The following is a 25184-nucleotide window of genomic DNA, read 5'->3' as shown; positions in this document are numbered from 1 at the left end:
AGACGCAGCCTCAATTATGTGCAATTGAGACAAACTGGAGCCCCAGGCTTCTCTGGGCTCTATGCTTTTCTCATGACCTCTGTTCTCCCTTGGTCAAGTTTCTACTTTCCTTTCATTATTGCTAGCACCAAAAATCAACCTAAACTCTGATATACCTGAAAAAATGTGAAAGAGCATAATTCTAATGAAACAAAGCAAATACTTCTTCAACATGTCCTAGAAATTGCAAATACTTAAATATAATAGGAGTGTAAATAAAATTCAGTGGCAATTTCCGGCTAAAATATTTTGTCAAGATACTAAGGAATAAAAATATAAATTACCAATAAATATTTAGGTTCAAATGTGACACTTGAAATTCCAAAGGCTAACATAGCCAGCCACCTTTCATATTTCTACCAGTCACCAGACCACCAGATCACTGTCATTATCCCAGATTCCATTTTTTAATGTGCGACCTTACCTGATGTGCTGCTTAAGGTGGCAAGATTTTTTATATGCACGATGACAGTAAAAACACTTGTATGGTCTATCTGCTTCATTTACAAAATTATTATTAAAATAGCTTTGAAAAAACTGGTTTCTTGGAATGGGCTGGATAAGACCTACAAACCAAAAGAAAATCAGGAGTAATTCAGTGCTACTAAGAAAGGTAAATGTCAAAAGCATCTGTTTTACCCAGAAGATGAACATTCTGAGGAGTTAAAAGTATAAATTCCAATATGGCAACAATGCTTTTTTCACTGTGTTAGGAACTGGCTATTTAAAAAATACCAATGGGGAAATACTCATAAAGTTAATATAAAATACACAGTTTTTCAACAGAAAGAATACCTATATCGTCAGTTAGTTCCTTTGGTTCTACAGCCAATTTTAACAGATATCTACAATTACTTTCTGTATGATCATTTGTTGGCATGAAATTTACATAAGTACATCCAAAATTGAGGTTAATTGGAATTTAAATCCCTTATTTCAGTGGTTCCCAAACTTATTTGGCCTACCGCCCCCTTTCCAGAAAAAATATTACTCAGCCCCTGGAAATTAATTTTTTTTAAATTTTAATAGCAGTTACTCATCACCCCCAAATGCACCTGTGGCCATCACCGGCCCCCTGGATCGCTGCAGCACCCACCGGGGGGCGGTAGCGCCCACTTTGGGAATCACTGCCTTATTTGCTCAGTAGTATAAAGACTGTACACTAGGTCCTATAATAAATGCAAAACTGAAATGATTCTAACATGACCTTTTATTCTGAAAAAGTCAGCATTTTTCACAAACATTTCATTAAAATTAATAACTGAAGAACATAAGTTATTCAGGTTTTACATGGATAGAGGCTTCCCATGGCTGACCATGAACTACTGGGTCCTGATCAAGCCCCTAAGCTATTGAGGCACTTCAGGAGGAACACCCACTTGAACCTGAGTGACTGCAGTTTACAGAAGCATTAAGGAGAGTGCCCTGTGAACCCACAATGGCTCTCACCGCCCCCCACGACAGGCAGCCCTCTGCCATGACCCCACTTGGCCCGAAGTCTCCCATCAGCTGTACCACTCACTCCCAGGAGATGACTGTTAATGAGTAATGTCCCTGACCTCCCCACCAGCCACTATGAGAGCTCAATTCTTTCCCTAAAACCAACTTTCTTCTCCCGCAGGCTTTAGGCCACCCTTGGTGTAGCTCAGTGGTTCTTAACCTTGGCTGCACATTAGAATCACCTGGGAATCTTTTTAAAATCCTGATTTCTGGGCCTCATCCTCTGGAAATTCTGTTTCTTAGTTACTAATGTTGTGGCCTCACCCCATAACAAAGAAACAGAATTTCCGGAGGATGAGGCCCAGAAATCAGGATTTTAAAAAGATTCCCAGGTGATTCTAATGTGCAGCCAAGGTTGAGAACCACTGGTGTAGCTCCTTCAGACACAGACAGACAGTAGCACTGTCAGCCCTGACATCTCACCTTCATTGAAACAAACTGCTCAGAATCTTACCTGGAGACTGCAAACTGGCAATCCGCACCCAGCCTCAAGCTCAGCACCCTCACAAGACCCACAGGTGTCCCTCCTCTCTGTGGTACCCCCACACTGGTGCAGGGTCTCCCTCCAGCTACCTACCTCTGCAGCACAAACCCCACTGGCCCCCACTCCTCTCCTAATTCTTTCCCTTTTGGCTTCTGGAACCTGTGTATTCCATCATAAACAACCTCACAAAATGTCTGATTCATAATTTCTTTTCCACAATACAATGTCTCTGGTCACATGCTTCCCTTGAAGCTCTCAGTCTCATTCCTAAAGACTCATTCTTTGAAGCTAAGGAGCCCTGGCCCTGAGGGGTGGCCGTCTCTGTCTCCCAATTGTCTTCCCTTCCTTCCCCACAGGCCTGCACTACACCAGCCAAATCCCTTCACATCCAATCCCTTCCACAACTGCAAATTCTTGGGCTCTTCTGAAATAATTCAGAAGATCATACAAAAAAACAAACAAAAGAGCTTGACAGGAACACCTCAGAGAAAATCGTAAATGAACAGCTTAGTGCACACTTGAACAAAAGGGTTTGTTACCTACAAACACAAGTGGGATCAACCACTCATGCTGCTCTGTAATTACTTGTTCATTAACATCTGTTTAAGTCATTGCATATGACAGCATCCTCCTCATCCTCTAGGTGTGTGCAAGGAATCCCACTGCACCAATATGCTCAGGACATCACATGCAGTACTGCTGGATGTTTTCATCACCTCTAACTATCCACAGTCATGATGGATGATAACCTAGTATGTACAACTGTGATCTCATGTTCCCCCAGACATGGACTCTCTGGACTGGTACCCAGGCACAAGAAGATTCAAAGCCCTTTGCAAGGGTAAAGGGGGTTCCCTACTTTGAATTATTAAAGAAAGTAAAATAATAGGCCTCAGTTTTTAGATGCTTTGTTTTTCACCTCTAATAATTTTACAAACACTAAGTTCTGTTAAAAAGTTAGGATAATGATAAGGTCTCAACTTTTGAAGAAAAAAAATTAAGGGTGAATTAAGCATACATAAAAGTCCTAAGGTGCTGGTTATAATATGTCATTTCTACTAGACTATCCATCAGTCCTTTAATATGGTTTTGGGTTTTTTTTAAAGGAAATTGCTAATCTCAAAGAAAGGCATGAATAAATTTCACTTAATACGCTCCAAAAATAAACTAAAAGTATCCTTAAAATATCTTATAATCCCTTCCATAGTAACAGAAGAAACAGCTTCATCTTATTATGATACTTGAGGAAAATACAACTTGGTCTTACAGGAGTGTTCATATATTGCAAATAGTAAGAGAATGTAAATATTGCAAAATGACAAACAAGTATATATGATTAACAACACATACAATAAATTTGATATACTAGGTTAGACAAATGTGTTAAAGAAAAGCAAGATACATGTACTAAAACCAATAAGATTAAAACACAAATATAAACTTGGAAGATCAAGGCTTAAAACAATAGATAACCAAAGCCTGGCTCATTTCAAAGAAAAGATATTTCAAACATCTATGCTATGTAAAATATTACACTTAAACACACACACACACACACACACACACACACACAAAATAATCATACAGAGAGAAAAATGGTGATTTAAAAAAATAGACATATCCTAAATGTATATAATTTGAAAATCCATAAACAGCTACTGATCAGAATATTATGATCACCCAACTCCAATACTTCCTCAATCTGCATGTTTTACTTAAAATTTCATTCTTAAATTAGAAAAAAGAACATTGAGAAGGAAACGGGTAACATGTCTAGAGCCCTAAAGTGCAGTAAATTAAAGGCTGCTACAGACTACTGGTGCTAGACAGCATGACACAGGACTGTGAAAAGCCAGGTGCACTCTCCAAACTCCTATGCCGAGGGTGGTGCTAATGGATGTGGGAGGCTTGAGTTTCACTCAACACAGGCCTAGCCTAGACCCAGAACACCTAGGAATCAGCTCTGCCCTGAGCACAAGCTGGTCATATACTCATTAGTAACGCTACAACTCTCTCTAGGACCCAGTGTTTACATCGGTAGATAGAGAGAAGTTTTGGAAAGACTGTTTTTAAGTTCCCATGCAGCTGTAAAAGTTATTTCTAATGCATTATAGTACTTTCCAAAGTGACAGTTTCAATGTAAAAATACTGTGTTTTAAGTAACTAGTCTGAACTGGGACATCTCATTTCCCAATTCAGTCAAATAATTGAAACTAAACTATGCTAAAATCCTCTCTGACGTGTTTTTATCAAATGTCTCCCAAAGTTTATTAGTCACATCTATTAGAGACTAGCCCCCAAAGAGCCCAGAGTCTGAGAGAAGAGACAGATGCATAACAAAGAAGGCAAGCATGAAAATAAGTATTTATGACATTTTACATTTTACAATGTGAAGCTATCTGTATAAATCATTTCCTTTTTGAATTCCACTTCCACTAATTTGGTATAAGATGCAGGTATCTGTGAAGCCAACGAGTAAAATATGTGCCATTTTTAACCTTGGAAAAAGTCTGGAGAATCAGAACTCTAGTTCACTCAATTTAAGGATTTGTAAACTTAAAGTCAAGAAACCCATAGGTGGTTTTTTTGTTGTTGTTGTTGTTATTTTATTGATTTTTTTACAGAGAGGAAGGGAGAGGGATAGAGAGTTAGAAAGATCAATGAGAGAGAAACATTGATCAGCTGCCTCCTGCACATCTCACACTGGGGATGTGCCCGCAACCCAGGTACATGCCCTTGACTGCAATCGAACCTGGGACCTTTCAGTCCGCAGGCCGACGCTCTATCCACTGAGCCAAACCGGTTTCGGCCAAACCCATAGGTTTTTAACTTGATTCATGGCAACCTGAAAAAAATGGCAATATGAGGATAACCTTCAAGCATGAAGGATTATTCTAGGGCCATTAAATAAATGTTTAACCTGTCCGGACTTTTCAGGAATAACACAAACCACTAAGAACCTACAGACTGTGGTGAAAATTAAATACATATTCAGTAAAATTGGTCTGTTGTTGTTTTTTTTGTGAGCTAATAAAACCAGACAAGGATATCAAAGTATTATAACTACCATGGGAGTGCTGATCCGTTTTTATGCTCTAAGCAATCAAATCCCCTAAGAATTACAGTTCCTCAGAAGCTCAAAGATTAAAGCAGCCCAAATAAATAATCCATTACACACCAGGTAAAAATTCTAAGATAAAAACATCAAAATACAAAGTGCACTTCACATAATGACCACCTACCCTTTTTTAAAAAAATATTTTTTATTGATTTCAGAGAGGGAGGGAGAGATAAAAACATCAATGATTAGAGAGAATCATTGATTGGCTGCCTCTCGCACACCCCCTACTGGGGATCGAGCCTGCAACCTGGGCTTGTGCCCTTGACCGGAATCAAACCTGGGACCCTTCAGTCCACAGGCCTACACTCTATCCACTGAGCCAAACCAGCTAGGGCTTTGAGAGTTCCATTCAGGAAGAAATTTTTCTTCAGTGAAACATACTAATACTTTCACTTACACATATTTCTCTTCTAACCAAGAACATAATTTGAGCAGCAGTTTAAACAGAACTAGGATCTAAACCAGCCGTGGGCAAACTACGGCCTGCGGGCCGGATACGGCCCGTTTGAAATGAATAAAACTAAAAAAAAAAGACCGTACCCTTTTATGTAATGATGTTTACTTTGAATTTATATTAGTTCACACAAACACTCCATCCATGCTTTTGTTCCGGCCCTCCGGTCCAGTTTAAGAACCCATTGTGGCCCTCGAGTCAAAAAGTTTGCCCACCCCTGATCTAAACTGTAAGTGTGTAATATACCAGCCCATAACACAGCAAAGCTTTACAAGAACTGCACTAATACCAGCCTGAAACTACATAAGGCTGTGACCACACATAGCATGACATACGCCTTTAGAGGTCCCAGAGGGAAGAGAACCTTACCTACGTCGGTTATGAGGATTGGTTCTTGCAAAGGAATGTCAGGGACTGGAGCGCTGGCCTTGCCAACACGAACCTTGGCGGGTTTCCGCTGGTGCCTCATCTTTCTCAACTCCGAGTGTTTAAAGTGGGAGGCTATGTGTGTCTTCCTATGGCCTGAGGTTCGGAATTTTTTGTCACAGTGAGGACAAGCAAAAGGTCTGACTCCTAATAAAAACAAAAGTAACCATACAATTATTTCAAGGAAATACATCTTAATTAATGCCAATATAAAATTTTAATCTAACTACTGATTTGAACATTCAATTTGTCATTTCATGCTTATAGTTTCCTGACTATTATAAATCACTTCTTTTCCCTAGTTTGCAAACAATTCATATTATAGATGTTAAGGAATGTAATAAAAGCATTTAAGTTAAAAAATACACTATTTTCAGGACAAAGTAAAATATGGATAATCAAAGTACTAGAAGTCTTTACGAATATTAAAGTGTGTGAACTGTTCTCTCTCAAGCCGTAATCTGTGGCCTGGAGTCACATGCCCCATCTGGGCTTTGCTGGGGTGGTGTGAACTAGTGTTTAGGGAGCACCCAGCATTTAGGAAACAAGCTGTTATTGATTGTAAATAATAACACCGCTGCTGCTATTGATAGTAATAATATATTGTACTATCACTTTCCTTTTCTGAAGGAAATTTCCTTCTTTTGCAATTTTACTGGTAAATGAAAATGCAGATTCCAGAGAAGGGCATATAACAAAATTGACTAATTTCAGCTTTTTCAAACACTTATTCACGTGGTCAGTTTAGCCCAGGAACCCCAGGCAGGTCAGGCAAGTTACTGCTAACCGTCCAGGGTTCCTTTTGGGGGTGATAAAAATGTGTGAAAATTCTGAACTGTACACCTTAACACAGTGAGTTTTATGATCTGTGCATTATATCTCAATAAAGCTGTTATAAGTAAAACTGGAGCCTGAATATAAGTGTTTCTGACTTATTACTGGTTACAAAATATCTGAACATTAGAGGAGACGTGGGTGCCCGCCCTGCCTGAGGCCAGCACAAAGTTCCCTGCCTGAAGGGTGCCGGCTGCAGCGGTCAGGTCTTCGCAAAGGGGGACGCTGCTCTTCCTTCCAAGGCCCACTGTCTAACCCTGAGCCTGGCTGCCCACAGGTGGTCTCTCTCACTCTCTGCTCTAATGTGCCCCTTCCTGAGCCCTGCGTTTGACCCCCCTCTAGCTGCCGGCAGCCACAGGACCACAGTCACGTGGGTTTTCTCCGCCAGTACGGACCTCATGCCTAGCCTACAGACGCCATCCACAAACAGGATTAAGGAAGGAAAAGAAGTCCTGAAGGCGCTCGTGGCGCTGCGCAGACTGCTGGGCACCGCCGGTCTGCGCACGGCGGCCCCGCCCCCGCACCTGTGTGCAGGCGGATGTGCACTTTGAGGCTCCCGGAAGTGGAGAAGCTCTTCAGGCAGTACTGGCACTTGAAGGCCTTGATGCCCGTGTGCGTCTTGATGTGCGCAGTCAGGGTGCTCTTCACCGCAAAGGCCCGGAAGCACTGCGGGCACTTGAAAGGCTTCTCGTGCGTGTGAATACGGATGTGGCGCACGAGGTCACTGGGCTTCCGGAACTCCTTGGTGCAGTAGGGACACACATGCCACCGGACCCCGTTCTCCTCGCGGATGGACCCTGCAGCGCAGTGAGACAAATTGTGAGATGCCAGGTATCAAGGCTCCTAATGGCCCTCTAGGGACAGGGGTTCTCAACCTGTGGGTCGCGACCCCTTTGGCGGTCCAACGACCCTTTCACAGGGGTCGCCTAAGACCATCCTGCATATCAGATATTTACATTACGATTCATAACAGTAGCAACATTACAGTTATGAAGTAGCAACGAAAATAATTTTATGTTTGGGTCACAACATGAGGAACTGTATTTAAAGGGCCAGAAGGTTGAGAACCACCACTGGGGCAATGGTTCTCAACCTTCCTAATGCCGCTACCCTTTAATACAGTTCCTCATGTTGTGGTGACCCCCCCCCCAACCATAAAATTATTTTCGTTGCTACTTCATAACTGTAATGTTGCTACTGTTATGAATCGTAATGTAAATATCTGATATGCAGGATGTATTTTCATTGTTACAAATTGAACGTAACTAAAGCATAGTGATTAATCACAAAAACAATATGTAATTACATATGTGTTTTCCGATGGTCTTAGGTGACCCACAGGTTGAGAACCGCTGCTCTAGGGTCAAGTGAACAGCTCCCCACAACTGTAAAAAAACACCGATTCTCTTCGCCACAGCGGAAGATACATGATCAGTTATGGAAATGGTGGAAATTTCCATGGTTACTGTGATTTGTGGGAGGTATGATTTAATCTTGCAGAAAATCCTAACAGTCCCAAGAAGGGAAAGCATAGCCAGTACGAGACAAGAGGGCTAACTGGACAGGTGATGTGACTAAGTCGAGAGTTAGCTGCAGACTTAGTCCACTGTGAATGTGAGTTAAAAACTGTGATTCCAAAATTTACTCAACATGAGAAGGAATGATGTACTGTTTGAGCCTATCCAATATCACTAATAAAAATGCAAATAATTCAGAAGTGATAAGTCCTTATGCTATAAAAGGTAACTTATAAGTAGTTATGAAAAAGTAATATATATAACATGATCAAAATCAAAAGACTCTTTTGTAACTCTAAATATTCAACTCTGAATCAGGTTTAAAACTATTCCTACTAGAAAACAAAATCACAAGTAGAATTTATGGAACTACAAGAACCAAATGATTTGTAAAGTATACAAAAAAATTAAAAACAAAATTCAGCAGAATACTTTATTTTTAAATTTTAATCAGATTTATTCATGTGACATAGACATACAATGTATAGAACCCACTTAAAATCAATTAAAGTTAATGAAATTCACCAGGGAACGTTAGCTCTTTATGTTAACTCTGTCTGTGTAGTAAGACTTCACTTAATGCTGACAGGTTTATGGAAACTGTGACTTAAAGCCAAATCACTACAAAGAAACCAACCGCACCCCAGGCTAACGAATCAGATTCCTATAGCACTTTTCTGGTCAAAAACACATCACCAAACTTCCAAATTAAGACCCAAATCATTCTAGTATTAAACAGTGAAATAAATGTGAACTATCGTACATTTAAGAAAAATTAACAAAAATAAGTAAGATAATCCTTTTCCAACCCACTGATTCCAGTTCAGGGTCAGGCGGCGGAGAGCTTAGAGCACAGGTGGGTCCACCCTGGACAGGCCGTCCTTCCATCACAGGGTCACGCTCATGCGCACCCATGCTCACTCAGACCGGACAGTGTAGACACGCCAGGCACCGCACATCACGTGTACAGCTTTGGCACGTGGGAGGGAACCGGTTCCAGAGAACGCCCACGCAGACATGGGAAAACCCAACCGCACAGACTGCGGGCCTGGCCGGGAATCCCTCATCAACATTGTAACAAAATGACGTTATTCGAGGATCTGCTGCATGAACGTAGTTTTAGCAGGAAGAAGAAAATCCTGTGTTTCCTCCTCCGTGCTACCAGTAAATACCAGGAACTCTCCTCTGTGCCAGTGACTGTAGGGAGAGAACATGTATTTTCCTGAACACACTGCTCTTTGCAAGACTAATAACATAGGTTAGGAAAATGAATGAAAAATAACATTAAAAAAAACAGTAAAACAATGGAAATAACGAGAAGAACACAATTATGAGGAGAAAAAGTAGGAAACGGGAATGATTTCAAAATAAGAAAAAGACATTTAGTTTATGGTCATATTGCTTATATTAAGGGAGACTAAAACTTAAGACTGCTTAAAATTAATAGGAACAATTAATTCAAGAAAGTAGAATAATTATCTAAACGTCTTTTCATGACAAATAAAAAAAGCAAGGTATAACAAGGTAAGAGGGAATACTATTAGCCAAAATTAGGAAATCATCATGGAAAATCAAATGTTTTCCAAACAAAAATGAGAACCTATCTTTAATTACGTAAGATAAGACTGTCACCAGATTCTAATTATCTGTGGGGATAGATGAAGCAGAGTTACAAATCTGGCCTGCACATTTGCTTGGCTCATCCAGGGCTACAATGGAAAACCGAAGTCAGATCCGGCCCTTTGACCAACTTCAGGAAGATGGAGAAAACCACAGCTGCATTCCTCATGGCAACCTTCCTGGGTGCTGGGCAACAGCCTTCCTCTTCAAATGTATTATCAAATTTTAAAAGAAAAAGTATATGTTATAATCACTGTTGAGATAAAAAGGCTTTTACTAAAATTCAACATCTAGTCTTAACTTCCAAAAAACTTTCTAAAAACAGGAGGAGATGAATAAAACAGATCCCAATACATTTGACTTAATAGAAAAATACAGCAATCCTAATTAAAGTCAGGAAAAAGTCCACTATTACTGCTATTAATTTATGGTGTTTAGAAATATTAGCCAATGAAATTAGGTAAGATAAAGAGACATATTATATAAAAACTATAAAGGGAAAGATAAAATCATTATTTACAAATGATATGATAACATACCCATAAAACTAAATCTCAGAAAAAGGCCCATGTTTTTGTTTGTTTGTTTGTTTTATATATAAATTATTTTTTTTTAATTTCTTAAAGTATTTTTTTTTAATTTCTTAAAGTATTACAAAGGGTATTACATATGTGTCCTTTTTTTTTCCCCTGCCCTTGACAATCCCCTGAAGGCCCATGTTTTAATACATGGAAGTCAGCATCCTCCATATCTGCAAACTAAACCCAGGAGAAAATTTTAAAATATGACTAAAACTTGAAAAGATCTGAATGAATGAAAGTGCACATTCTATTCTTTGGTACAAAGATTAAAATTATAAAAGCATCAAATCTCCCTGGTTAAATCACTTACATACAAATATCAATAGGACTTTTTTAGAACTACAGTTGTGGAAGTTTAGCAGATGATTCTAAAGTAGATATGGGAAAAAAGTATGCGATAACAGTCAAAAATACACTTTCAAAAAAATGCAGCAAGAAAGGACTGGGCTCCCTATTAACGCTAAAACCATTCAGTACCACAACACATGAATAAAAACACAGATGAGTGAGGTAGAATAAAGTCCAGGCAGACCCACACAGGTCTGAGAGGATAACAGATGGGAAAGGTGGCGTTGCACTTCAGTGAGGAAACCACAACATAAACGTGTTTGTACACTGGGTGCTCACTTAGGAACAAAATAAGGTTGAGTCAAAGATTGAGTTTAAAATATTAAAGTATGAAACTGTTCGATAAAAGAGGTTGCTATTCATAATGTCAGTGGTGAAGTCTATTACACAAATCTAAAAGTCATAAAACATTGACCAATTTGGCTATATGAAAACAAAATATTTCTCTCCAATTGGCTATATAAAAACAAACTCTCCCTTTTAACTCAAAAAGGCAAACAAAACAAACAAAAAAAGAAACAAAAACACATACACAAAGGCAAACAAATCAGAAAAGGACGTGTACTATAAATACAGCTCACAAGATACTATCATCCTTAGTATATTAATCACAGCAAATAAAAATCAAGTCCCTCCAATGGAAAACACAGGTGCTCTTTAACATGAGAAGCTGCTCAGCCTTACTCCTTCTAAGAAATGAAATTAGAGCCACAATAAGAATGGTTTTAACCCAGGAGAGGAGTAAAAGGATCCCAGAGCTCTGATAACAATCTCTTCCCTGTGAGGAGACAGGTGCTCCTATGTTGTTGGGCATGTGAATCCCAAAGACTCCAAGTAAGGAAGTTGGTGATATTGACCAAAATTTCTAAAGTGCTTACATTTTTTTTCTTTTGTTAATCAAGCACATTAGTAACACAAATAATGCATCAGGTCTGCAGGCTGGATCAGCTTTCACACCCTGATGCTGATGACTGCCCTAAAGGTATGCAAGACTGGTGTCCTTGGTCATAGGAAATACACACTGAAGAAATTAAGAGTTACTGGGGTATTAACTATATCTGCAGGTCACTCAGAAAATTGAGGGAAAACCCAGGTCAAGAGCAAGCAAATGTAAGAAAATGTTAATACTTGAGGAATCTAGATGAAAGGCATATGAGTATTCTTTGTATTGTTTTTGGAACATTTCAGTTAAGCCTAAAATTATTTCAAAATTAAAACCTTAAAGCAATCTTTATAGGGCTTAGCCTGTGCAACCTCTGACACTTCCGCAGATGTGCATTACAGATGCATTTACATGTGTGAAACCACACAGCCACAAACATATCCACTGCAGCATGTTTGCATTAGCAAAAGACTGCACATAACCTGAACATCATTTATCCATGAAATGGGCTAGGACCCAGGCATTTTATAAAATAAGATAGGTAGAAAAAAGTAAACTGCAAAATAATATACAGTATGCCACCCATCCTGCTAAAAACAATAGTATGAAACATGTAATAATATGCACAGGCCTGTGTAAAAGACACAGGAAAAATCCCCAGTGACAGCAGCTGCCTTGGGGAAGGATGGGTAAAGGACAACAATGACCAAGGGACTTCTCACTGTATACCATTTGTATCTTTTGAATTGTGTGGCATGAGCAAGTTTCACCTATCTACAAAATAATTTTGAACTATCTGTATTCACTAATCACTTCCTATGTGTCACACCATTCTACATGCTTTACATGGACTTCCTCAATTCTCTTCCTTTTATTCTACCATTGCCCCCTTTCCAGAGGTGAAAGCTGACATTTTCAAGGTTAACTAGGTTGCCCAAGGTCAGATGCCAGTAAATGCAAAAGTCGAGGTACATTCTGAGACCACATCACTTCCCCCAGAAGCAGAGCACACACTACGTGCTCACCGTGTGCCACAGGCCACCGCAGATACCGGCCTGCCCTCATGGGAACATGGTGTAGCGGTATAATCACACACACACAGCAGAGCTTTCTGGACACTAATGGAGAAGTTAAATTCTAAAAACTGACAGCACAAGGTGAGGAAGGCAGGCGTCTCTAGCAGCCTGTGTGGGCCATGTTGCCGCCCCTGCCCGCGGAACCAGCAGCATATCTGGACTGTTTACAAAGTCTTTGCCAGCCCTCAGCAGGGGGAGGCAGCATGACTATCTTCCTAGAGAAAGCAGAGTCTTGTTCACCCACCCACCTCAGAGCACATGTGGAGCTGCGGTCTCCGGGAGCTCATTCCTAGGGACCAGGTGCAGGAACCTGGTTACAACACAGTCCTGGCTCTGCTTCGTGCAGTTCAGAAGTGCTGTCCGCTGAGCAGAAGCAGAGGACGGTCTGCTCTTTAGGGAGGGTCACTCAGTTTCCTGCAAACAGTCATGCGGTGTGAGGTTCCTAGAATGTCACTGTCACCTCAGGGCAGTCGAATTCCAGATCCAATGTCAGAGACCAAAGCTAGTAGAACCCAGGGACATGAAGATGGACAGGTGGGTTTGCTGATTAGTTTAGAGGTGCAGCTTCTCCACACGTGCACTACACGCTCAGTACACCTGTGCCAGGCAGGTGCATAAACAATATCACTTTACCTGTGTGCACAGGGCCCCTGGAAACCATCCATTTCAAATGGCCAGAATGTGTGCAGTACATTCAATGAGAACACCTGCCCTCCATGCAGATAGCTCCAGAAAGGGCCTGATGCCAAAGTTCTTAAAAATTACCTAAAAGGGTTCTTCCAGAGAGCCAACCCTAGGACTGAGTCTCCCGTGCCCACATCAGCATCAGGAATGCAACATTTCATAAAGAAGCACTTTTTTCCCTGTCATTCACACTGGTCTTAACACTGCCTTCAGCTTACTGCAGTATATGGGATTTTTCTATACCTTGGGAATAATTTCCCCCAAATACAGATATGTGACAAGAGAAGCTATTTGCACGCTAATTCAAATTGTTTGGTATAAAAACATTGTTGAAACATACAGCAGAGTTATCCTGGTACCTTAATTTTTATTATTTAAAACTTTAACTCAAGTCCTTTATAAAGACCAGAGCGGTGAAAAACAGTGTATTTTTTTAAACTACTGAATAGAAAATGTTTGAAAATTTTAATTTTCTTTTCTGTGTGTGGACACAAAGTATGGGGGAAATATAATAAACAGAGCAAATTTTTTGCTACATTGCAACTACAGTTCTTAAATTATTTAAACACCAATGTGTGTCCTATACATTGAATGATTTATGAATCGTTATGATTTAATGATTTCATAAATTAACTGATTTAAAAGCACCAATGTTACACATTTTTTATTTCAAAAAGTATATTTTACATAGTAAAATTGAAAGAAAATACTGGCCAAAATAAGAAGTGTCATATAGAAAAATAAAGGGAAAAGGAGTGATAGACAGAAATGAAAAATTAAATCTAAAATTTACTAGAACTGCAAAACCTTGCTGAATACTGTAAACATGTATTTAATTTATTCAAAAATTAACTTGTAGAATCTTTACGAACTCTGTGAGCACAACCCTCCCTATTACAATACGGTAGGTAAGGTTAACCAGAACTCCATTCTGAAATCTGTTTAATGCTCAGCGTAGAAGAGAAGTTGATCCCAGCTCCTGGAGAGCTGAGAGAGGCAGCAGGATGAAGCCCACCTTTCTCAGTTTGAGAAGCCACTGCTACCTGGACTTGCAGGAAGCAGGTCTGGCCTTTAGTCTGGAGAAGGGCCTGATGCCAGCAGCCAGTGCTAACTCAGACGAAAGGCTCCACCCCGCTGGGGATCTCCATTCATTCAGCAGGTGTATGGAGAGTAGATATTCAAAATGCAAGCACCTTGTGACCTGCAAGGCTGTCCTGTCATAACACAAATATGTGCAAATGGCCCTTTTTCCTTCCTGCCTCCTCACTACTAGGAAAATCCTGACGAAAAACTGCTCAAATTCCACTGTCCACTTTCCCCTGGGGAAGGGCAGATCCAGGGGAAAGGAGAGCAGGCTACAGTGCTGTGTGGGCTGAGAAAGGAGGATTTCACAACCACCTGTGAACGAGGAAATACATTCTCAGAAGTGAACAGAGATGAAAACATGATTCCACTCTGTGTAGCAAGAAAGCCCTTGTTCCCCCAAGACAACTGGGGGAGTAGAGAGTTAGAGCCTCTAAGAAAATATTTTCATGGGAATGCTTCTGCCCAAAAGAAAAACTATTTTACTCAAGAAAGATGTAGTAACCCTGCCCCCATGCAAAGAGCCATGCTGAGGGAGCAGGGAATTCAGAAAGGAACACAAGTTACTCCACTGGCACAACCACTAACAGAGACCACAGGACGGAGAAAGGAGGAAAGGAGCCCTCTGCAGGGAGCTTCTGTGAGGAGGGCCGCCCACAGGAGTGTGGGTATGGAATGCGAGGAGGGAAGGAAGAAGGCGTTCCTAATGTAGAGCAGCCGGGAAGCATGGCATGCAGAAGAGATGAGGTCTTGAGGAACAGCAGGAGTCCCACGTTACTGTCAGGAGAGCCGGGGCAGGAAGACAGGACATACCTGTGGGGCAGATTATGGAGGCTCAAAGGCCAAGAAGCAGAAATGAGTGTAAGGGAAAGGCTGGGGCTTTAGAGTGGAGGGGCTGCGCTTTCCAGGTCAGCGATGATGGCACCATCACTTGGAGGAAGGAAGGGAAGAGTTGGCCAAGGCAGCCATAGCAGTGTAACCAGAATGCGCAGCCTCAGAGGCAAGAAGGGCTGGAGCATAGGAGGGTCAGTGACAACTAAGGTCAAGCCCTTGGAATGAGTCAGGGGGAGACTCGAATCATGGGAAGAAGGCAGCCCATGGAAAAGAGATAGTTTAACAAATTTATCTCCTGGTTTTCAATTTTAAATATCAAACGAATACTATGAGGTAGACATTATCAGAACATTCAACAAACATCACCTTCAGATGCAAACATCCAAAGGTTAAAGCACACTGAAATTACCAGGTAGAAATGGTGATTTCTTCTTTATCAGCTTCTTCTCCCTTTTGTCCGGCTTCTCTGGGCTCTCCTGTTCTTTCTCCGGCTCCGCATCTACAGGGTCAGTTGGCTCACTGGGCACGTCGGGAAGTTCCGGGTCCTGACCCTGCACGGTGGAGCTCTTGGGGTGGCTGGCGTCGCTGGGGTGTGCTGCAGCTGGAATTGAAGACAGCCCACTGTTTTCTAAGGCTTGCTGAGACAGAAAAAACTCGAAGGTTAGGAGATCCAATGGCCCAAACCTGCAACCAAGTCAGCTTTACCTACAGAACTGTAATGCTACCACCTAGAAACGTAAGTCTGCATTTCCAAGGAGCCATCTGTAAGTGACACAACCAAAGGTTTGAGGCTGACACGTCCCTTCTAATATCTGACATCTCACCTCCACCCAAACATGGTATGGCAAGCTTTGACATTTTCCAATTAAAGGGGATTTTAGTGAATTAATTTGACTTCTAGGTATGTGACCTCAGACAACTCTGGTTGTCTCTGAAAGGATTTGAAAATCAGTTTTAAGTTACACTGGGTTTACTCTTAAGATAGCCGCTGTTGTGACATCTGGCCAACTTGTCCCCACAGGGTAGAGGAGAGGTTAGCTTTTATAGTAAGTACATAACTAGCGAGGAGGAGGAACAAGGCCATCTGTTTAGAAATGAAGATGGGACATGAGGCTGGCTGGTCAGAACCAGGAAAGAACTCCATTCTCCACCCTCCCCCTCCTCTCCCGTCTCCTCCCCCACGTGCATGGGACACATACACAGACACAGCACAGAGCTTACTCCAAATAGTTACAGCACAACCTCAAGAAACAGTGGAACATTTCTATGTCAACAGGGACAGACACAGAAAGTTCTGAGAAGCCCATTCTTTTAAAGTAAATTTACTGAGAGAAAAAATTAGAACTTTAAACTTCTAAAAAGTGTATAGATTAATAAATCATTTAGAATTCTGCACTGTCCACAAGTAATTAAGCCTATTTTACTTCACTATAACTTATTCAATTAGGACACATTTTCAGTGAAGATTCCTTTACTCTGACAAGCACCCTGTATTTCTCTCTCAGTAGCAACACCCAGACTCCCACAGACACAGCCAAGAGCTGGAAGTGCACTCACCTGTAGGATGTCCTGGCTGATGCCCACGGTGATGCTGAGCGGCTGGCCAGGCGGGGGCACCGGGCTAGACTCCACGGGCTCTGACAGCTCCAGCAGCTGCTGGATGACGTCAGTCACCGCCTGTGAGCTCTGCTGGCTCACAGCTGACGGGACCTGGGCTTCCGTCTGCTGAAGAGGTAAAGTCTGAAACAGCGTGGCCTGTTATTAAAAAATATAAACAATTATATTAGTTAGTACTTCAATTATTTAAAAAAAGAAAGAAGCATAACCTCCCTATAAGCATTAAAATGTAATTCTATCCCAAATTTTAAATATAATGTCTCACTAATTTTTATGTTTTGGCACAATACTGGCTCTTAAAAGATCATATTCAGTGAATTTTCTACTACAACCATTTAAAGTTTTTTAAGTATTAGCAGATACTAGCAATTCAAGGGACTGAGCAAACCTCAGACTCCTCTTACCTATTAGAATGAAAGGATAGAAAGAGTTACAAAATAAAGGAAATACGAAAGAATCCACTGTGGGCAAAAAATTCAAAACTCTTCTGGAGAAGAGAAGCACTGGAGGAATACATGCTCTGTGAAGCTACAGCTCAGAACATCTGAGGAGAGGGCTGATCCAATTCCTCAGAAACTCAGGAATCTGAAATGCCTCGTCACAAACACGTGTGGAGAAGTAGAATCGACTCTGTATGCTCCATAATGGTGGATGCAGGACATCACATGTCTGTCAAACCTTCAGCACACACAGCACAGAGTGGACTCTGGCTACTGATAACACATCAGCATTCGGCACCACACCCACACAAGGTGTTAGTAACAAGGGGGAGTATGGACTTCCCTGCTCACTTTTTCTGTAAACCTAAAGCTGCTCTAAATATTATTTTTATAGTCTATTACTAAAGAAAAGAAAGACCATGGGAAAACTACTTCGGACTGACAATTAACCCCTGGCCTCCTCCGTGAAAGAGGGCAGTGAGGCTTTTACCTTCAGACAAAAAAAGGGGGGGGGGGGGCTCTAAAAGAAATAAAAGTAAACAATGATTTAGGGAGAACTTGAAGCCTTTTGTGGCACTTAGGTCCCCAGGCTAAACACAAAGTCCTTTCTGTGCTGCCTCCAGAGACCCCAGGTTTGAGAACTGGTTCCTCAGGCAAAGGGACCCTGGAGATGAACCAGCTCCATCTTCTGTGAAAAGTTCACATGAGGGTTTGCTGTTGCCTCATTCCAAAATGCAAATGGGCACAAGGGTTATAAGAATTACATCTGAAAGAGGGAGCCCTGGCAGGTGACCCCAGGCAGGCGACTCTAGAAGGAAGAGAACTTTTAGAAGGAAAATGCTAGTTAGGTTTCCAAGGAAAGTACAACAAACCAGAAAAGCATGTCTTGAAAAAGAAACAATCTGATTATGAAGGAGAGCTCCAGAAATTAAAAATTGTACTAGCTAAAAATATCAATAAGAGAATCATAAAATGAAGCTGAGGAAAACCCATAAAAGTAGAGCAAAAAGGCCAAGAGTTAGAAAAGTGAAATGCAACCTTGTTCATGTGGCTCAGTTGGTTGAGCATATCGTCCCATGCACCAAGAGGTTGCTGGTTCAATTCCTAGTCAGGGCACATGCCAGGATTGCAGGCTTGATCCCCAGTAGGGAGCGTGCAGGAGGCAGCCAATTAATGTTTCCCTCTCATCAATGTTTCTACCTCTGCCTCTCCTTTCCCCTCTCTAAAATCAATATAAACATTTTTTTAAAAAAAAAGAAAAGTGAGATGCAAAACAAGAGCCACAAAGAACTCACCTAGAGGCTGAACATGGAGTCCCAGGCAGTCCTGAAACTGGCCCATGCCGCAATGCTGGACCCTCACATTGTCCAATAGGGAAAGGGAGGAAGTGTTCATGTTTCCACAACCTTACACTGCATTTTCAGGTATTTATCAAGATAATTTAAAAAATTATCTGGATTATCATTCCAGATTAGTCACTACATCTACATATTTGATTTGCCTTGTGCCAAAGGAAATGGTGAAAACTCTTAGTATCTGGTTGATTTAAACACTGAAAATTTCTTTAAAAAATACTCGGTCCAAAATAGAATTTTAAGACTTAATTATTAGGCACTAATTATTCTCCAGTTTCAGGACTTATTTACAACACCCTCCCTGATGGAGAGTGAGCTGAGGTATCAATCCCAAGCTGTGAATATTGTGAGAAAAGAAAGAACAAAACAAACAGTAACCGTGAGCCTAACGCTTAAAGACAAACACTCATGTGGGTCAGGAGGCAGCTGTGGAAGCCCCAGACTCCCAGCCAAGCTCACTGTAAGCACACACCCACACTCTCACACTTCTGTCCAAGGTCTACTGCCATGACACCGCACTGTGCTTAGATTTTGCCATTTACTATCAATTGAGAGGTGGAAGTAACAGACTGAGCTATAGAATCCCTCCAATAAAAAGAATAAGTGTGTGTGTGAAGTCATACAATTTTAAATACATGTACTGAAAAATACAATTTACTTCCCCAACCAAAATCCAAAGTCTAAGGAAAAATTATCACTGTCACCTTAGGGAGAAATATAGCTTAAAAGGATATTTAATTTTTAAATTATAGCATAATGATAAAGAATATTCACTGGTAATCACCAATAATGTTGCAGGAATTCCAATTCAATAAATTGATGATTCTATTCGTCTTATTTTTATTGGTTCAGGTGATAGTCCATAAATCAGGATTATCTAACACTATTCTAAAATTTAAAAGATTGATTTTGTTTTACTAATTAAAAAATAGTAACACCATACAACCACGTAGAAAAACTTCATAGCACCTCTATGGTAATAAATAATATTCTAAGTAATATTCAATTTTAAAGATTATGAGTGAGATGATAGATTTTGGTAAAAGAATATCCTACCAGCCAGCTCACTGAACTTACCGTTAAAACATGAGCAGTCTCTGCAGAGCCCGTGGAGTTCTGTGGCCCACCCATATGCATCTTGCTGATATGAGTGTTTAAGCTACCTAAACTTTTAAATACACAGCTACATTCTGTACAATTATAGGTAGGGCCATTCTTGACCTTAAAGAATAAAAGAGAAAAAATTATTTTTTACACTTAATTACTAGATAAAAACATTTGAATTAGGACACATCATAATTGACCATTGCATTAAAAATGACAGAAATAATTTAACCCTTTAACATTACTTTTTCCTTTAAATTAGATAGCTCTAGAATAAATGACCCAGTTCTTTAATCAATATCGTAGTATGAGATTAAATGAAATATCACAGTCTTTTCTATATTAGAGTAAAAAAACATAGTTGTTAGTTATTATAATTTAGTAAGAAGATGTCTGATGTATGTTCTCAATTTCCTAAAGGATTACACACAGCCCGCAATGAAGGGTAGACAGACACAGACATAACTCTGACTGAGCATTCGTGGGATAAAGTGCACGAGTTAGGAAGGATGGTCACATGGTAGGTGAACCTATCATCGCCAGTCCCAGCACTGCACATCAGCTGCTGCAACACTACAACACAGCCTGCGGGGGACTAGAGAGGGCAGGAAGTGAAGGGGCAGGTCCAAGCACCTATTCTCTCACCATCATCAAGCCCGCTTCAGTTATTACATTGTGGCGGCTGCCTTCAACTTACCTAGATAAGACTTTCAGTCTATTCCTAACACCTTCTGAAGAGATTCATCACAGGACTGAATAATACTCAGCAACTAATCTTTAGAGGAGGTTTCTGGAGCATCACTGTCTGTCCCACCCCAGGCCCGTGTCTCAGGGCTGTGCTGACAGTCACCTCCGCAGCACCGTGAGCAGCCGCACACCTGGGAACCCCACAGCCCACAGGCCAGGCTTACCTCCGAGTGCACTCTCTGCACATGAGACTGCAGGTTCCCCTTCTGAGAAAAGGCAGCTGGACAAAAGGCACAGGCATGGGGCTTTTCGCCTGTGTGCTTGATCATGTGGGTCTGCAGCGCCCCCTTCTGGTTAAAGGCTTTTCCGCATTCACTGCACTTAAAGGGCCTTTCACCTAGGGAGAGGGGAGAATGGACACAGACTTGTGAGAGCCTCTGACGGATTAAAACAGAAATACTTTGGTTATCCAGACTCAGGACCCCAAACTATCCTTCCAGCTAGAACGTCCCCCTGTGACTGCAGATTCAGATATCCAATTGCCTACCCCCAAAATCTCAAAATTGACACCCAGATTACACAGCAAACTATGGAAATGCCAAAGTTAAATTCTAGGTCTAGCTGGCTCTGGGCACATTTGTCTCCTGTGCACCACATTGTGAGTCATCCAGAGGTAAGCGTGTTCCACACCTGTGTGTATCCTGATGTGCCGAGTGAGCTGGCTGGGCTTCTGAAACGTCTTCCCACAGTGCGGGCATGAGTACGTGAATCCACTCCTGTCAACGTTCCGATTGTATGACCTCGTACTTGACATCCTAGTATAATAAAAGGGATGCTCATGAAGTCGTCTCCCTTGTGTTACAAGCTCGACAGTAAAATCCTTCCGGAAAGGTTAACTGGCTGGTCAGGAGAATGTGTTTCAGTGAAAAGACAATTCCATGTAAGTGTGTATGTCCCCCACCCACACATACGTACACACATACATGTATTAGTTTTGTGTATCCAATATCATAAAAATTCATTTTTTCCAAATGTAATGACAGAGAAACAGTTTGTGTCTGAGATGGAATGCCTCTCGCAGACAAGCTTTGCTGTGATGGTCAGACACCAAGGTCTGTGCAGCTGTAATCTGTAACTCCACCTGCTCCTCTGCTACTTCTTCCTGTCCCTTCATTTCACACCACCTGATGATGGTGACCTCCCAAGTCCTACTTCCAACCACTCTGACACCTCCACTGAGCACCACCCCCCTATCTCTAACTCTGCTCGACTCCGGAGATGGCTCAGGGTGGCTCAACTCCAGTGTGTCGCAAGCAAAACTCTTCCTTTATTCCTAGCCTGCTCCTCTCCGTGACTGGAAAGGGCAACCCCCACTGTGCAAGTTTAAGCCTGGGGAGTAGGGTCCATGCTTCCATCTCCCTGACCCTGACTTCAAGTGCATCTCCAAAGGCTGCTGGTTTTACCCCAGAACATCTCCAAAGATACCCCCTGTCCCTTTCCCCCTGTTGTCTTCCTGCCATGCCGATTCAGTGGTGTGCTGCTTCCACCCCACCACAGGGCAGCCACACCACACCTAAAGTCAGGGCAGGCTGTTCTGTGTGTAAAACCCTCTGACGGCTCCCATCGCACCCAGGATAAAAGCCTCATTCCCACAGTGGCCTCCACCAAAGGCCCCACAGCCCCAGGCCCTGCATCCTTCAAACTCAGCCACAGCACCTGCCTGGCGTGGTGGGCTCTCACTGCCCAAATCAATGCGATTTTACTTCCTTTTCAATACAACCACCTTCTGAAATGGTTGCACTGACTGATTCTTTCATTTGGTCTGTGCCAGGCACATGTTTAAATCCTAATAGTCTAGATTAGTTTTAGAGCTCATAATATTAGTAACCATGCCTATATTTAAATACACACATACATCTGCAAATTGGAGACATACAAGTACCATGGCTTGACATATATGTTTCTATATGTGTGCTAAGCAGCATGTAGGCTCATGTAAATTGTAAAGAGTGAAGCAGTATAAATAAATCAATGCATTAAAAAGGACCTAAATGACCCTTGCTGATCCACTTTGCACAGTGTTACCTGCCTGTAAAAACAACACCAGCACCTTGTTCTACAGTTTCAACATTAAAATGCTGGCTAAAACTGTCTACCCGCAGAGCCTGGCACCTATTTTTAATTTCTGAGCTCAATTTTCCTACTGTAGATATGAGCTACACATTATAAAAGACATCCTGACACTACACCAGATTAGCCAATATTTTTAACCAATCACAGCAAAATTTGCCAATTCTTAATACATTATACACATTTTTCCCAAGCCCAAGTAGAGGCTTGTACCTAATTTTGTAATGATTCTTCATGTGCTCCTTCAGCTGTGCTGCCGTCTCGAACTCCTTCCTGCAGGCCTTGCAGGTGTGGGCCCTGCCCCCAGCCAGCTCCTGGCGGTGCTCCTCCATGTGCAGGGCCAGCTGGCTCTGCAGAGTGAACTCATCCCCACACTCGGAGCAGATGAGGTTCTGCAAAAGGAACACCATCCATGAGCACAGCTAGTATTGTACACGGTCGATATGCAAATTATACTTTCCTCTGGAATAGACACTATTCTCACCTCACAAAGAATATATCATTATCCTATATAATAAAAGCCTAATATGCAAAGTGTCCAGTCAGCTGGTTGGCCATTCAACCAATCAAAGTGTAATAAGCTAATGATATGCTAAAGCCACTCAACTACTGGCTATGACGTGCACTGACCACCAGGGGGCAGAGAGTCAATTGGTCAACCAGTAGCAACGACTTGCACTGACCACCAGGGGGGAGACACTCCAGGGGGGGTCCAGCCAATCATCGGGACTGAGAAGGGCGGGACACGCCCTGGAGCCCTCCCACGGCCCCCCCCCCCTGGCTTGCCCCTCCCCTAATGGGCCCACATCTGGGCGGACCTGCCAGACCCCACCCATGCATGGCACCAGGCCTCTAGTGTCTAAATATGAAGATAAAAAAACATTTTTTTTTTGGTTGGTAGAAAAGATAGAAAGACAGGGAAAAGGAAGAGAGAATAGCACAATTCTTGAGCAAAGTAAATTGTTTCAAGTTGTCTGTTGGGTGACTGGCATTTTGTCCATCTATGCTATGAATACTCTACAGAATGGCAACAGCACAAAAGAATCAGGAGAGAAGTTAAGATTATAGATTGATAGACCACCTCCAAAGAAAAGGGAAGCCGATAAAGTTTTAGATGGAAACATCTATCATTCTTTCACTTGGTTTATAGGTAGTCGATTACAGAAAAAATCTGGCACTCTGTCCAGACGTGGCCTGCCAAGCACCTGAAACAGGTGGTCTGAACAGGGCTGTAGAGAAAGTATAAAATACACAAAGTATTTCAAAGACTTACTGCAAAAAAGAAACATAAAAGAGCTCAAGCACTTTAATATTTGAATTATAATATTTTGGAGATATTTTCATAAATATATTAAAATAAAATGTATTTATGCTTTCTATGATTTTTTAATATGGCTGCTATAAATTTTAAATAACTCATATTTCAATTAGATAACATGATAGCTACATGCACCTGGACAGGTTAACCCCTCCATGACTGTGAAACAGGGACACTGGTACCCTGCCCTCACCCCAACACCTGAACTGCAGTGAAGTGAGTGACTGTGTAAGAGGTGAACAGCATGGAAAGAGGAAGTCCTCACTATGACTTTAACAGTAGAAACTGCCGATTTAGCACAAGGTTCAGTGAGCTCACTCACGAGGATCGGTAACATAATTGTTTACTTAGACGATTCTCAAAATGAACTGTCCAAAGATGAAAAAGAAATGAGTGTAATCTAGCAATGGCATAAACTGTTATTCCCAAATAACAAAATAATCAGCTATTTCTTTCCACCAGTGTTTTCTAAATACTGTACATAGTCTTAGAAATGTATGTAACCCACATTAAAATGAGGCTGCTCATCAACACTGCTCAGAGCATCCTTTGCAGAAAAGGACGAGATTGGCCCTAGCCAGTTTAGCTCAGTGGAAGGGTCCCAGGTTTGATTCCAATTAAAGGCACAAACCTCGGTTGCAGGCTCAATCCCTGGCCCTGGTGCAGAAGGCAACCAATCAATGTTTCTCTCTCTGTCTCTCTCCCTCCATTCCACTCTCTGAAAATCAATGGAAAAATGTCTTCAGGTGAGGATTAACAAAAAAAGAAAAGAGTGCTGATGAAGGGAAAATATTTTGAGCAATCCATAATGATTTCAACTTAAATAACTTGAAATTGGTATCTATATATATAAAGAGCCAGGGGCCATCGCAACCAAATGGATGACCGAACGGACGACCAAACAGACTGAGTGGGGTGACCAGGCTGGCAGGGAGGGCAGTGAGGGACAACTAAACGACTGAGCAGCAGGCTGCGTGGGGCGACCAGGCCAGCAGGGGGGTTAGTGAGGGGTGACCAAGCTGACGGGGGGGGGGGGGTGGGGGGGGGGA

At 41.6% G+C, this 25184-nt stretch overlaps 1 protein-coding gene across 1 annotated transcript in view; it reads right to left on the bottom strand.

The window, feature by feature from the left end:
• Positions 1 to 25184, bottom strand: part of ZNF236 (zinc finger protein 236) — an 81444-nt gene that overhangs the window by 38638 nt on the left and 17622 nt on the right. Inside the window, exons 5-13 of the mRNA XM_014457630.2 lie at positions 23031 to 23209; positions 21378 to 21502; positions 20912 to 21084; positions 19974 to 20117; positions 17042 to 17239; positions 15894 to 16122; positions 7383 to 7655; positions 5968 to 6171; positions 464 to 605 (exon numbers count right to left, since the gene is read on the bottom strand). Coding sequence (XP_014313116.1) covers positions 464 to 605; positions 5968 to 6171; positions 7383 to 7655; positions 15894 to 16122; positions 17042 to 17239; positions 19974 to 20117; positions 20912 to 21084; positions 21378 to 21502; positions 23031 to 23209 — 1667 coding nt within the window. The remainder of the gene's footprint in view (positions 1 to 463; positions 606 to 5967; positions 6172 to 7382; positions 7656 to 15893; positions 16123 to 17041; positions 17240 to 19973; positions 20118 to 20911; positions 21085 to 21377; positions 21503 to 23030; positions 23210 to 25184) is intronic.

The sequence above is a fragment of the Myotis lucifugus genome, unplaced genomic scaffold (assembly GCF_000147115.1).
Source record: "Myotis lucifugus unplaced genomic scaffold, Myoluc2.0 scaffold_82, whole genome shotgun sequence".
Taxonomy (NCBI): domain Eukaryota; kingdom Metazoa; phylum Chordata; class Mammalia; order Chiroptera; family Vespertilionidae; genus Myotis; species Myotis lucifugus.
The sequence above is the reverse complement of the archived record's forward strand: the minus strand, read 5'-3'. Positions and strand labels throughout refer to the sequence as shown.